Here is a 14,038-nt window from a genome sequence, read left to right as displayed (position 1 = left end):
GGCATACCACCTGGTTGCCCTTCTAACTGGGTTGTGATTAGTAGGGCACACCATAGAAAAAAGTTTTGAAATGGAAAATAAAAAATCTGTTTCTTATTGGATAGGTCCAGATAGTCCTTCCCTGTTTGTCCCTTTATTTTCCCTTTGGAGACAAATGAACACGACTAAGTTCAATCTGGCCTCCATCAGAGTTATGGAATGGAGCTACCTACTGTATGTAGGTCTTAAATAACACGTTTAGCTCAAATTTAGATAATCAAAAAATATACGTTTTATTGTGTGAATTTACTCTTTTTACAATGAAGCTAACTTTGGGCTGTAATTTCCTGCACCACAATTGAAAGAAGCATGGTGATCTGTGTTGATATTTAATCTCATTCATATCAGCTAATAGTACAGTATATCACAAAAAGTCACAAAATATCCCAATTTTTCCATATAAATGTTGAGAAAGAGAACCATGAGCCTAGTCTAAAGCAGCTCGTGTGCCATTGTTCCTCAGTACTGCTGGGAAGAAAGCTGGTTGCGGCCCATTGTTAGCATCCCAGGCCCTGACATAATTAAAAAGTAATTTTGGATTGACCTATGTAGATGGTTTCAAATACATGCAACTTAAAAGTTACATATCACGAAATGTTGATTATACATTTTTTCTTTAAACAGAGCAACCTTCATGGAATCTTATTTGAGTCTGAATAGGGTGTTCATATGATAGGGAAGATATACAAAACCTTGCAGAGTATATCCAACTGACAAAAAAATATGAACTATTGGAACCAAGACTTAAAAGGAACTGATGTTGCCATAAAATCGAGGGGAAGTTGGAGCATAACTAACAAAATGAGTCTATGAAAATGTATGCTTAATCCAGTATAAACAAATTTATAGAATTTATTATACAAGAGACATAATTCACAAATTCTACAGCACAATGGCAGAATCATGTCAAGTTTAGAATGACTCAATAATCCATGCTTTCTGGGAATGCTATGAAGTCCGGTAGTTGTGGGTCGAAGCTAGAAAGTTGGCTGTCAGAAGTATTACAATGTAAACTTTTAATCCGTCTGTCTGCATATTTCAAGACATGGCATATCGCGGTGTAGTGAGATACCCAATGGGCTTGACGATTCTCTTCTCATCACTCATCTTGACAAAAATGTAATAACTTGGAAATCATTAACACAATCAAAATCTAAGGATTTATTATTGAAATAGCATGTGTGATCATGGAAAGACAAATTGATGCAAACTAATGCAGACACTAGGGATGGGGGTGTGAGCATGCAGGTCTGGGCAGATGGGATGTTTGAGTCTAAGTTGTTGTTCATTTGTATAAGTTTGTATATATCTAAAAATACAAATAAAATAAACATTTATACTGAACAAAAATATAAACGCAACATGCAACAATTTCAAAGATTTTACTGAGTTACAGTTCATTTAAGGAAATCAGTCAATTGAAATGCATTCATTAGGCCCTAATCTATGGATTGCATGACTGGGAATACAGATATGCAAAGGTATCAGAAAACCAGTCAGTATCTGGTGTGACCACCATTGGCAGGAACTGGAACAGGCTGTTATACATGTCGATCCAAGGCATCCCAAACATGCTCAATGGGTGACATATCTGGTGAGTATGCAGGCCATGGAAGAAGTTGTAGATTTACAGATTCCAGGAATTGTGTACAGATCCTTGCAACATGGGGCTGTGCATTATCATGCTGAAACATGAGTTAATGGTGGCGGATTAATGGCAGAATGGGCCTCAGGATCTCTTCACGGTATATCTGTGCATTCAAATTGCCTCCAATAAAATGCTATTTTGTTAGTTGTCTGTAGCTTGTGCCTAACCTTACCATAATTCCACCATCGGGTAATCTGTTCACAATGTTGACATCAGCAAGTTTCTCATCCACACAACGCCATACACGTGGTCTGCGGTTGTGAGGCCAGTTGGACATGCTGTCAAATTCTCTAAAATGATGTTGGAGGCAGCTTGTGCTAGAGGAATGAACATTCAATTGTCTGGCAACAGCTCTGGTGGGCATTCCTGTAGTCAGCATGCCAATTGCATGCTCCCTCAAAACCTTACGTCTGTGACACTGTGTTGACAAAACTGCACATTTTAGTGGCCTTTTATTGTCCCCAGCACAAGGTGCACCTGTGTAATGATCATGCCATTTAATCAGCTTCTTGATATGCCACACCTGTCAGGTGTATGGATTATTTCTTGTTAGTGAACATTTCTCCTTTGACAAGAATGTAGATAAATGTGTGCACAAAATTGGAATAGAAATAAGCTTTTTGTGCTTATGGAACATTTCTGGGGTATTTTATTTCATCTCATAAAATCTGTTGCGTTTATTTTTGTGTAGTTTTATAAAAAAAATAGAATGCATCGTCGACTCACCGAACTCACTCAGGCAGGTCTCTATGCACAGTAACATTAGAGTGCGAAGTCGCAGTGTTCAAAGCCGTTGGCACCCTATTTAGTGCAGTACTTTTGGTCAAAGGTAGTGCACTATACAGGGAATAGGGTGCCATTTGGGACGTAGGGTTGGCAATTCCGGGACAAACAGTGACTTCAATTATTTACATACACATTAGCTCAGACGTGCAGTTTTTCCCCTTATGTTCAGTATTTAGCACAATCCACATGAATGTTTCAGTAGTTTGAAACAAGCACCTAGACTGTCCTGCCAACCTGTTATGTCACCTCATGAATTAAAATGTGTGATTGTGTTCAGATTTTAAAAACACAGACTAAAAAGCTTCAGAGCGCAAATTGACTGCAGAATGGGGCCTTCTATCTTATACTTTTCTGCCCCTAAAACCTCTTACTAGACTTTCTATTATGATATTGAACTGTAACTTCAGTCTAGACCAGTGGTTCCCAAACGTTTTATAGTCCCGTACCCCTTCAAACATTCAACCTCCAGCTGCGTAACCCCTCTTGCACCAGGGTCAGCGCACTCTCAAATATTGTTTTTTGCCATCATTGTAAGCCTGCCACACACACATTGTACGATACATTGATTAAACAAATAATGGGTGTGAGATTTTGTCACAACCCGGCTCGTTGGAAGTGACAAAAGAGCTCTTATAGGATCATGGCACAAATAATAATAATCAATAATTTTGCTCTTTATTTAGCAATCTTACATATAAAACCTTATTTGTTCATCGAAAATGGTGAATAACTCAACACAGGTTAACTTCTTGAAACTCCCCATCCCGGATCCGGGTTTGTGACTAAAGCCTCAGGCTCATTAGCATAACGCAACGTTAACGATTTCTGAAAATCGCAAATAAAATTAAAATAATGTGTCTGCTCTCAAGCTTAGCCTTTTCTTAACAACACTGTCATCTCAGATTTTCAAAATATGCTTTTGAACCATAGAAATGGACTAATTTGTGTAAGAGTATGCAAAGCTAGCATAGCATTTTGAGTAGCATTTAGCACGCAACATTTTCACAAAAACCAGATAACCAAATAAATAAAATAATTTACCTTTGAAGAGCTTCTGATGTTGAGGAGACTCTCAGTTACATACCAAATGCGCAGTTTTTCCTGAAAGCGTCTGTGTGTAGGAGAAATCGTTCCGTTTTCTACATTGCGTCTGGCTACCGAAACGAACCGAAAATTCAGTCACCTACAACGTAAAACTTTTTCCGGATTAACTACATAATATCGACCGAAACATGGCAAACGTTGTTTGGAATCAATCCTCAAGGTGTTTTTTCACATATCTCTTCATTGATATGCAGTTCGTGGAAGCTTGCTTTCCTCTCTGTATCGCATGGAAAAATACTGGCAGGTGACTTTTGCGCACCAATTTCGGCGCAGGACACCGGGCGGACACCTGGTAAATGTGGTCTCTTATGGTCAATCTTCCAATGATCTGCCTACAAATACGTCACAATGCTGCAGACACCTTGGGGAAACGACAGAAAGGGCAGGCTCATTCCTCTCGCATTCACAGCCATATAAGGAGACAATGGAAAACAGAGCCTCAAAAATCCTTGTCATTTCCTGGATGCCATCTCATCTTGGTTTTGCCTGAAGCTCACGTTCTAGGGCACGCACAGAGAATATCTTGGTATTTCTGGACACGTCAGAGTGTTTTCTTTCGAATGCTATCAATTATATGCATAGTCGAGCATCTTTTTGTGACAAAATATCTTGTTTAAAACGGGAATGTTTTTCATCCAAAAATGAAATAGCGCCCCCATAGATGTAAGAGGTTAATGAGAAGGGTGTGCTTGAAAGGATGTAATAACTGCAATGTTGGGTTGTATTGGAGAGAGTGTCTTAACTAAATACAGGCTGTGTGTGGGAAATTATTTTTCTTGCTAGTGAGGGCAGAGAATCCACTCTCACATAGGTACGTGGTTGCAAAGGGCATCAGTCTCTTAACAGCTCAATTTGCCAAGGCAGGATACTCTGAGCGCAGCCCAATCCAGACATCTGGCAGTAGCTTCTGAATAGATTCAATTTTCACAGAACCGCTTGTTGCAATTTTGATGAGGCTCTCTTGTTCAGATATCAGTAAGTGGATATGAGGCAGGGAATGAAAGGGATAACAAATCCAGCTGTTTGTGTTAGCCGTTTCGGGAAAGTACCTGCGTAATTTCAAACCCAACTCACTCAGGTGCTTCGCTATATCACATTTGACAGTGTCCGTAAGCTTGAGTTCATTTTCACACAAAAAAAATATACGATGATGGAAAGACTTGTGTGTTGTCCTTGTTAATGCAGACAGAGAAGAGCACCAAGTTCTTAATCATAGCCTCAATTTTGTTCCGCACATTGAATATAGTTCAGAGAGTCCCTGTAATCCTAGTTTCAGATCATTCCGGCAAGAAAGAACATCACCGAGATAGGCCAGTCGCGTGAGAAACTCGTCATCATGCAAGCAGTCAGACAAGTGAAAATTATGGTCAGTGAAGAAAATTTTAAGCTCATCTCTCAATTTAAAAAAGTGTAAATACTTTGCCCCTTGATAACATGCACACGTCTATGTTGTAAAAGCATTACATAGTTGCAGCCCATATCATTTCATAATGCAGAAAATACACATGAGTTCAGGGGCCTTGCTTTAACAAAGTTAACCATTTTCACTGTAGTGCCCAAAACGTCTTTCAAGCTTTCAGGCATTCCCTTGGCAGCAAGAGCCTCTCGATTAGTGCTGCAGTGTACCCAAGTAGCGTCGGGAGCACTACTCCACTATATCTCCCTGTCATGGGATACCAACACATCTTGACCACCAATGTTCATTTGATGTCACAAAGCTGTCCAGTACTTAAGACATATTGCCTCCTGCTGTCCTGGTTTTCAGTGGTTTGCAGAAGAGGATGTCTTCCTTGACACCCCATAAATGAAACAGACACATGCTGTGCCAGGCCCGCCACGTCTGTTGACTTATCCAGCTGTAACGCATAGATTTCACTGGCTTGTATGTGAAGCAGTAATTGTATCAAAACATCTCCTGCCATGTCACTGATGCGTTGTGAAAGGGTTTTGTTTGAAGGCATTGTCTGTATATATATTTTTTGCCTATTCCCCCAGCATTGTCCCAGCAATGTCTGCGGCAGCAAGAAGAATTAAGTCCTCCACAATAGGTATGGGGCTTGCCTGTCCTAGCAACTCGGTAGCTCACGCTTCTAGCCCCTTCTTATTAATGATATCTGTTACTTTTATATATGTCTTAATACTTGAACATCATCTTAATTCTCGCTCAAAAAAACACCTGTGCCTTATTTTTCAAATTGGCATGTTTTGTTTCTAAATGTCTGCGCAAGAGTGAAGGTTTCATCGAGTTGTGAGATAGTACTTTTGCACATATAACACACCATGGATGAGGAAAGGCACTACTCCCAATATAAGTGAACCCCAAATCAATGTAGTTCTCATCATATTTGAGCCTCTTCGATGGTCCAACGTCCCTGTCTGTTCGGTGCTTTCCCGGGTAAGGGGGCAGTAGCTCTTCGGCTGCATCAGATTCACAACTGTCATTGTCCATGATAGGTGGGCTAACAACAAATGTAGAATTACTGATGCTTGCATTGGATGTGCTCGTGGAAGCAGAACAACTTGTGTCGCCGACAGGTGCAGGTGTAGTACTGCTGGTAGTAGCAGTACTTAATACCAGTAGAGCTGGTATGTGTCTCTATGGATGCGGGCCTTACTTTTTTAACCATTAATCAATTTTCGAATAAATGGAATGAGCAGCAGAGTACTTCACATAGGTCCATATATATATGTGTAAAATGGCATAAATAGCTTCTAATATGCATACTTATTATACATGGATGAATACTGTATCTGTAATATCTAAATATGTATGTTACTGGATGCACAGCATGGATGAATATGTGTGTGTGTGTGTGTGAGAAGTTCAGGGGGGATAGCTGAACAGTGAGAGTGGACAGGAAATGGCTTTGGAAATACTATTGACACTGTTGTCCATTTGGTTGAATGGAAATTATTCTGCCTAAACATGATATTTAGCTACGTAGTTCCACAGACTCCAGAAGCCATTCTTTATCAATTCCAAAGACTACTAGGGACTGTAATTTCAATTTCAGATGCCTTTTTACATGTATTTTCCCCTTCAGCATATCAGTTACGTCAATTTAAACTTAACCACATTGGTTCTAGCTGTTTGTGACTTAGGGGTGTACACTTAGAGTACAGGTTGGTGACAAGCTCAGTTAAGACCTTACCGATACAGTTATGTGCCTCGCCAAGGGCACAACACACAGTATTCCCCACACGTTTACCCCTATCAATGTATCCCGCGATCCTGAGATGGTGTAGAGTGAAATTGTACAATAGCTACGGGTCTTTGGTCAGGTTTGCATTTTCTCCCAAAATATGGTTATGATTGGGGGTGAGGAAGCTGATCCTAGATCTGTACCTAGCGGAAACTTCACCCTGGAGCGTTTGAGATGGCGGTCGGGCTGTGCAGGTCGTGCAGCAGACTACTATAGCATTCTGAAATACTTAAACATCTGGTGCACTGTGCAGCCTGACTGGACTAAAGCACAGGTGAGGTAACATCAAATGTTGCAGATATTTTGGTGGTCTGCCTTTTGAAAATTCTGTTTCCAGAGCTCGAGTGCATCTCACTTGAATTGTGGTACGGAAGAGGAAAGGCTTTTGTCACTTTTTTTTCACATTCCCCTTCAACATACAGTACCTTTTATGAGGACATAAGTTTTGACCTTAAACACAAACAGGTTCCAAAAGGGCTCAGTTTGGTAGAGGAAATGTCTTGTTCTGAAAGATGTGAAACCTTCATTGCTCTGCATTGACTCACTAGGAGTCAGTGTTAGTTACTAGTAGTAGTCACTTGTTACAAGTAGTCACTAGTAGCTAACAAACTACAGCAGCTAAAATGTGTCATTCCCCCTTCCAGGTAAACGGAACAGAAGCGGATTATGAATATGAGGAGATCACGCTCGAACGGGTAAGGGGACTCTCTTTAAAAAATAAGTTTTAATTCACAACTGTTGCTTCCTAAATGGCCCTATGGGCCCTGGTCAAAAGTAATGCACTATATAGAGAATAGGGTGCCATTTGGGAATCACCCACATTCTTTGCACAGCAATACAGGACCTCTTCTGTCACTATATTGAAGTGGTTCAGTACAAGATGCATACAGTAAAGTACTTTTAAGTATTCACAATGGAAGTAGTACAGTCCTTTTGATTGTATTAGAAAGTAGTGTGTGTGTAATGTTCATGTCTGACATTGTATGCCCTCCAAATTTGTGGTGGGGGGGTGGTATCTTACACTTTGAGGGCTGTTGTAGGTGCAGGCATTTGCTTCGGCCAAGCAATAAGACTACATTTTACAAATCAGTCTTTATTGTAGACTATGATTGAGGATATGGTCAAATCTGGTGCGTTTTTGCTTGCCCGAAGAAAAGGCCTGCACCCACGCTTGCCCTCAAAGGGTACAGTTTGCATATGTCTCGTATTATACACACTAACAGCTAGCACTGTGGCGTTTATGAAATGTTGTCAAGCAAATAACTGCCGGGCTCACGATAATTTACTGTTAATGAACATAAACACATTTAGCATCTCCTGGCTTCCACACAGAGCCTATAAGCCACTGATACAGACCTTTGGAACATTCACATTTAAAAAAAAGTTTAAGTCCATTTATTATAACCTACACCACCTACACAATAAATCCATTATTTATTTTAAACAGGTCTAAACAAACAGGATATGAAGAAAATGTAGTCTATTTCAGAAGAACAGAATAGCATACTCCAAGTTGTCCTTTTGTTATGCCCTGATCTGGCTATGCAAACTGGCTGTGGGCTACACTAGTTCATTTAGCAGACAAGATTTACTTAGAAGTCTGTGTCATTATTTTATAGTATGAAGAATACAATTGGACATTGAGAAAATATCCTTTCAATATTATTCAGCTATAACAATTTGAGGGAGTGCGCACATGCGGCTATTTTGTGTTGAGCGCTTAATTAACAAAGACACAGGTACTCCTATCTCCTTAATTTAGAGTTATTAACGTAACTTTATTTGTGATATAAATGTTGGGTTATATGTTTTGATTTTTAATACATTCTAAGCCTGCATGATGCGACTAACGAGGATTTGAAAACATTTGATGAACGACATGATCTCTGCTTTGTTTTTTGGGCAGGCTGTACCCACTTCATCAGTCTCTCACTCACAATTTGACAAGCACTTGACAATGCCTCAAATATCCCGGCTGCATCCCCTTTGTGGCCGTAATACCCCATAAAAAAATACATGTGTTTTGCGGAAAGTGACTGTTGTGCCCTTATAATAATTATAATTCCCTTCTCCCGGCTGCATTCCAAAGCACCTTTCACTCACATGGCTCTCCATCACGTGATAGGGTCTTTCTCACAGGCTACAAGTGAAGATGGACACATCGGGGACACAACTTTGCACGTACTTATACAATTCCGAGGCGCATATTGAAGATATTAGAAGAACTGTCCACAATTACTTTTCGTAAGCCAACAAGATTAGTTGATTGAACGAACAGCAAAAGCGCTAGCCTATGTTAATCTTCTATCCCCATAGTACAAAAGTTGACCTACTCTATTCTGTGCGAGAAATACATATTTGAAACATAGTGTAGGACAGTTGTGGGATGCGATAGATTCCAAATGAATACCTCCACGAGCATCAAAAAACGTGTTTTAAGCAATGAGCCTAACGCAACAGATGAGAACGCTTAGCTTAAAATATCGATAAACTATTAGGCTATTTCTTCGAATAAAGGCAGGCAGTAGGCTACAAGCGCGAATGTTCCGTTAGCAGGACATCATTCTCAAGTGACCACAAATGTGATTATGCATTTATTGCTTTTATTATCAAGGTGCTTTTTAATGGTGAAATTATCTTCCCCAAACTTAAAAATCACGGTCTGCGTATGTACAGTGGGGAGAACAAGTATTTGATACACTGCCGATTTTGCAGGTTTTCCTACTTACAAAGTATGTAGAGGTCTGTAACTTTTTATCATAGGTACACTTCAACTGTGAGAGACGGAATATAAAAAAGAAAATCATATTGTATGATTTTTAAGTAATTAATTTGCATTTTTTTGCATGACATTAGTATTTGATACATCAGAAAGCAGAACTTAATATTTGGTACAGAAACCTTTGTTTGCAATTACAGAGATCATATGTTTCCTGTAGTTCTTGACCAGGTTTGCACACACAGCAGCAGGGATTTTGGCCCACTCCTCCATACAGACCTTCTCCAGATCCTTCAAGTTTCGGGGCTGTCGCTGGGCAATACGGACTTTCAGCTCCCTCCAAAGATGTTCTATTGGGTTCAGGTCTGGAGATTGGCTAGGCCACTCCAGGACCTTGATGCTTCTTACGGAGCCACTCCTTAGTTGCCCTGGCTGTGTGTTTCGGTTCGTTGTCATGCTGGAAGACCCAGCCACGACCTATCTTTAATGCTCTTACTGAGGGAAGGAGGTTGTTGGCCAAGATCTCGCGATACATGGCCCCATCCATCCTCCCCTCAATACGGTGCAGTCGTCCTGTCCCCTTTGCAGAAAAGCATCCCCAAAGAATGATGTTTCCACCTCCATGCTTCACGGTTGGGATGGTGTTCTTGGGGTTGTACTCAACCTTCTTCCTCCAAACACGACGAGTGGAGTTTAGACCAAAAAGCTCTATTTTTGTCTCATCAGACCACATGACCTTCTCCCATTCCTCCTCTGGATAATCCAGATGGTCATTCGCAAACTTCAGACGGACCTGGACATGCGCTGGCTTGAGCAGGGGGACCTTGCGTGCGCTGCATGATTTTAATCCATGACGGCCTAGTGTGTTACTAATGGTTTTCTTTGAGACTGTGGTCCCAGCTCTCCATGTCATTGACCAGGTCCTGCCTTGTAGTTCTGGGCTGATCCCTCACCTTCCTCATGATCATTGATGCCCCACGAGGTGAGCTCTTGCATGGAGCCCCAGACCGAGTGTGAAAGACCGTCATCTTGAACTTCTTCCATTTTCTAATAATTGCGCCAACAGTTGTTGCCTTCTCACCAAGCTGCTTGCCTATTGTCCTGTAGCCCATCCCAGCCTTGTGCAGGTCTACAATTCTATCCCTGATGTCCTTACACAGCTCTCTGGTCTTGGCCATTGCGGAGAGGTTGGAGTCTGTTTGATTGAGTGTGTGGACAGGTGTCTTTTATACAGGTAACGAGTTCAAACAGGTGCAGTTAATACAGGTAATGAGGGGAGAACAGGAGGGCTTCTTAAAGAAAACTAACAGGTCTGTGAGAGCCAGATTTCTTACTTGTTGGTAGGTGATCAAATACTTATGTCATGCAATAAAATGCAAATTAATTACTTAAAAATCATACAATGTGATTTTCTGGATTTTTGTTTTAGATTCCGTCTCTCACAGTTGAAGTGTACCTATGATAAAAATTACAGACCCCTACATACTTTAAGTAGGAAACACTGCTGATTTTGCAGGTTATCAAATACTTGTTCTCCCCACTATGTAATTTAGGCTCTACACCCATTGTAAAGCGGATTAATGTTCTTCAATTTAAGAAGTTATTTGGTGCTTTAGTTGATACAATCCTTAATAAAACATATAAGCCTATGGGCTAGGCTACATGAGATGTGCAACTATGATTTGTATAAGTTGCAAAAACAAAATGGGCTGTTTGTCTTAAACTGGGCATCATTCACAAGTGATAGGCTAAAATTGTCACCCATCACACTATTCTTGATTTAATATTGTGTTTACATATACTTAATAATATGTATGAAATTTGTTTTGATTTAGAATTGGACCATTATCATGCACCTGTATCAAAACACGGGCAGCGGGAAACAATACATGTCATCTATGCACTTAAATAGTAAATGGAGTATGCTTTTCGCAGGGTTCATTTTCATGCCAGCCAGGTAGGCTATACTCCTGTTGTAATAATTATCAATGTGCTTAATGTTAAAGTTGAGAAAGAAATATAGTAGGCCTAGCCTATAGAAAGCTGATGGTATCCTCCTCTTTTAAATAGAGGTTCTAGGCAATTGCATAGTCTATGGAAATGTTGCGCAATTTGAGCTCATGGGTTCTCAACACGGAACCCAAACCGTCTGCGTGCGTGCACCATCGTGCAGAAATGTATTTTGTGCCCCCACACCAAATGCGATCACGACACGCAGATGAAAATATCAAAACAAACTCTTTACCAATTTCAGTCATTTTGGGGACAGGTCGAAAAACCTTAAACATTTATGGCAATTTAGCTAGCTAGCATGCACTTGCTAGCTAATTTGTCCTATTTAGCTAGCTTGCTGTTGCTAGCTAATTTGTCCTGGGATAAAAAACGTTAGGAAAAAAATAGTTATTTTACCTGCAATGCACAAGGTCCTCTACTCCGACAATTAATCCACACTTAAAACAGTCAACCGAATCATTTCTTATCATCTCTCCTTCTTCCAGGCCTTTTCTTCTCTGGACTTTTTATTGTGATTGGTAACTTTCCTAAATTAGATGCATTACCGCTACCGACCTCGTTTATCTTTTAGTCACCCATGTGGGTATAACCAATGAGGAGATGACACATGGGTACATGCTTCTATAAACCAATGAGATGGGACAGGCAGGACATTCAGCGCGATCTGCGTCACAAATAGAACTGACTTCTGTTTTATCCCATGGCAACGCAGATACTCATTGGCACGCGCAAACAGTGTGGGTGCAGTAATTGAATAATATAGATTTCTACATTTATTTTGCAATGTGAGTGGTGTAGTCAGGGTATAAGTGTTTGATTCGATTTTCAATTACATTTGCATTGATGTCAGAGTGATTTGAGGGACAATAGAGTGGGGTACCAGACAGTTAGCGGTGTTTGGTGGGTGACTAATGACCATCAGCAGCATCAGAGCTTGGAGAAGCCTAATTACCATGGAATTTGACTGTTGTCTAGACTCGTGACCGCTGGTGGGGCGGTAATGCGGTCACCATAACAGCCTTACTCACAGCTCGAGTATGCAGCGTCTGTATGAATTACATTTTTCTACTCCGATAATTCAGTGAATTCATTCAATTTGGTAATTACATTGCAATTCGTTTCTCGGAATTGAGTGGAAATGGAACTGACCCCAACACTGCTCGTATAATACAGCATCATCAGGACCATAATGTTCTCTCCTCTTAAGTTATCCTGTATTAAACTGCCAGCTCTCTTGTGTAGTACACTCCTCCAGTCTCTCCAATGTTTCACTCAAGTCTGACACACTCCAAGGCTGCACCCCAAATGGCACTATATTCCCTATATATGAGCACTATAAAGGGAATAGGGTGCCATTTAGGACTCAGACCATGTCTCTGGCGTTATACGCATTTTGTTGCTTTGTGCACTCTTATGTTGCCATGTCTTAATCCTACCAATGCACCCATGGTGATGTATTTTTGTTATGTTCCTTTTTTTCTTTTGCGTGACCCATTTCAGCTGTACTTTCAAGTGCACGGTATTATTAGCGTAGCGTAAATAAAAATGCTCGCCTGTCCGCAAGCTGTCTCCCTGGGAGCTCTTATCCCCTGTGCCCGCTGCCATTCCTAAGTAACAACGCACTCTGTGTGCTCCTACTGGCTTCATGTGTTTTGTTGTAAATGCTTGATGACCATTTGGAAATTAGCCTGGTCCCAGATCTGGTTTGTGCCGTCTTGCCAACTCGTCTTGCATTACCGTAAAACTTGGTAAGACCGCACAAACAGTGGCGTAACAACAAACCTCAGGAGTAGGCAAGACTGCACACACAAATCTGTTGTATGCAGTAGCAGTTTGTAATTGTTGTTATAGTTGACATGTTAATGTATGAATAATAATAATAATACATGGGATTTATATAGCGCTTTTCAAAGACCTAAAGGTGCTTATGGAGAAAGTGTGTTTGTGTCTATGGTTTCTCCAGGGTAACTCTGGGCTGGGTTTCAGTATCGCGGGGGGAACGGACAACCCCCACATCGGTGAAGACCCCAGCATCTTCATCACCAAGGTCATCCCTGGGGGGGCGGCGGCACAGGACGGACGACTCCGGTGAGTGAGGAACACACACACATATTAGAAGTGTGAACGTTTAAACATGAAAACGTTAACATTATGAAAAAATCCCTAACCCTGAAAGTCACAGTGCAGTTATCACAAAGCTACCAATAACAGGTTCCGATCATCAACATAAAGGGACAATTTCAATTAAACAAATACCTAATGCAACAGTGTTGTAACCTTAGTATGATATATGCATCCTTTAAATGATTATATAAAGTTCTCTGCACGCCATCAACCTCTGACACCCCATCCCGTGAACGGGACCACTGTGATCTGACACTAATTAGCATAACGCAATGGACATATCTTCCTAGAAAATATTCCTATTCATGAAAATCACAAGTGAAATATATTGGAACACAGCTTAGCCTTTTGTTAATCACCCTGCCATCTCAGATTTTCAAAATATGCTTTACAGCCAAAGCT

The 14,038-nt window shown here is 40.6% G+C and overlaps 1 protein-coding gene across 25 annotated transcripts in view; it reads left to right on the top strand.

Annotated features, from left to right (window-relative positions):
• LOC135516325 (discs large homolog 1-like protein) overlaps positions 1-14,038 on the top strand; it is a 200,974-nt gene that overhangs the window by 85,718 nt on the left and 101,218 nt on the right. For 24 of the 25 annotated variants that reach the window (XM_064940526.1, XM_064940683.1, XM_064940667.1 and 21 more), the window contains 2 exons: positions 7,425-7,475; positions 13,476-13,600. In XM_064940526.1, coding sequence (XP_064796598.1) covers positions 7,425-7,475; positions 13,476-13,600 — 176 coding nt within the window. Of the gene's footprint in view, positions 1-7,424; positions 7,476-13,475; positions 13,601-14,038 lie in introns of those variants that run through there. The other variant, XM_064940700.1, reaches the window with a different exon arrangement.

The sequence above is a fragment of the Oncorhynchus masou genome, chromosome 3, assembly GCF_036934945.1.
Source record: "Oncorhynchus masou masou isolate Uvic2021 chromosome 3, UVic_Omas_1.1, whole genome shotgun sequence".
Classification (NCBI taxonomy): domain Eukaryota; kingdom Metazoa; phylum Chordata; class Actinopteri; order Salmoniformes; family Salmonidae; genus Oncorhynchus; species Oncorhynchus masou.
The sequence above is the reverse complement of the archived record's forward strand: the minus strand, read 5'-3'. Positions and strand labels throughout refer to the sequence as shown.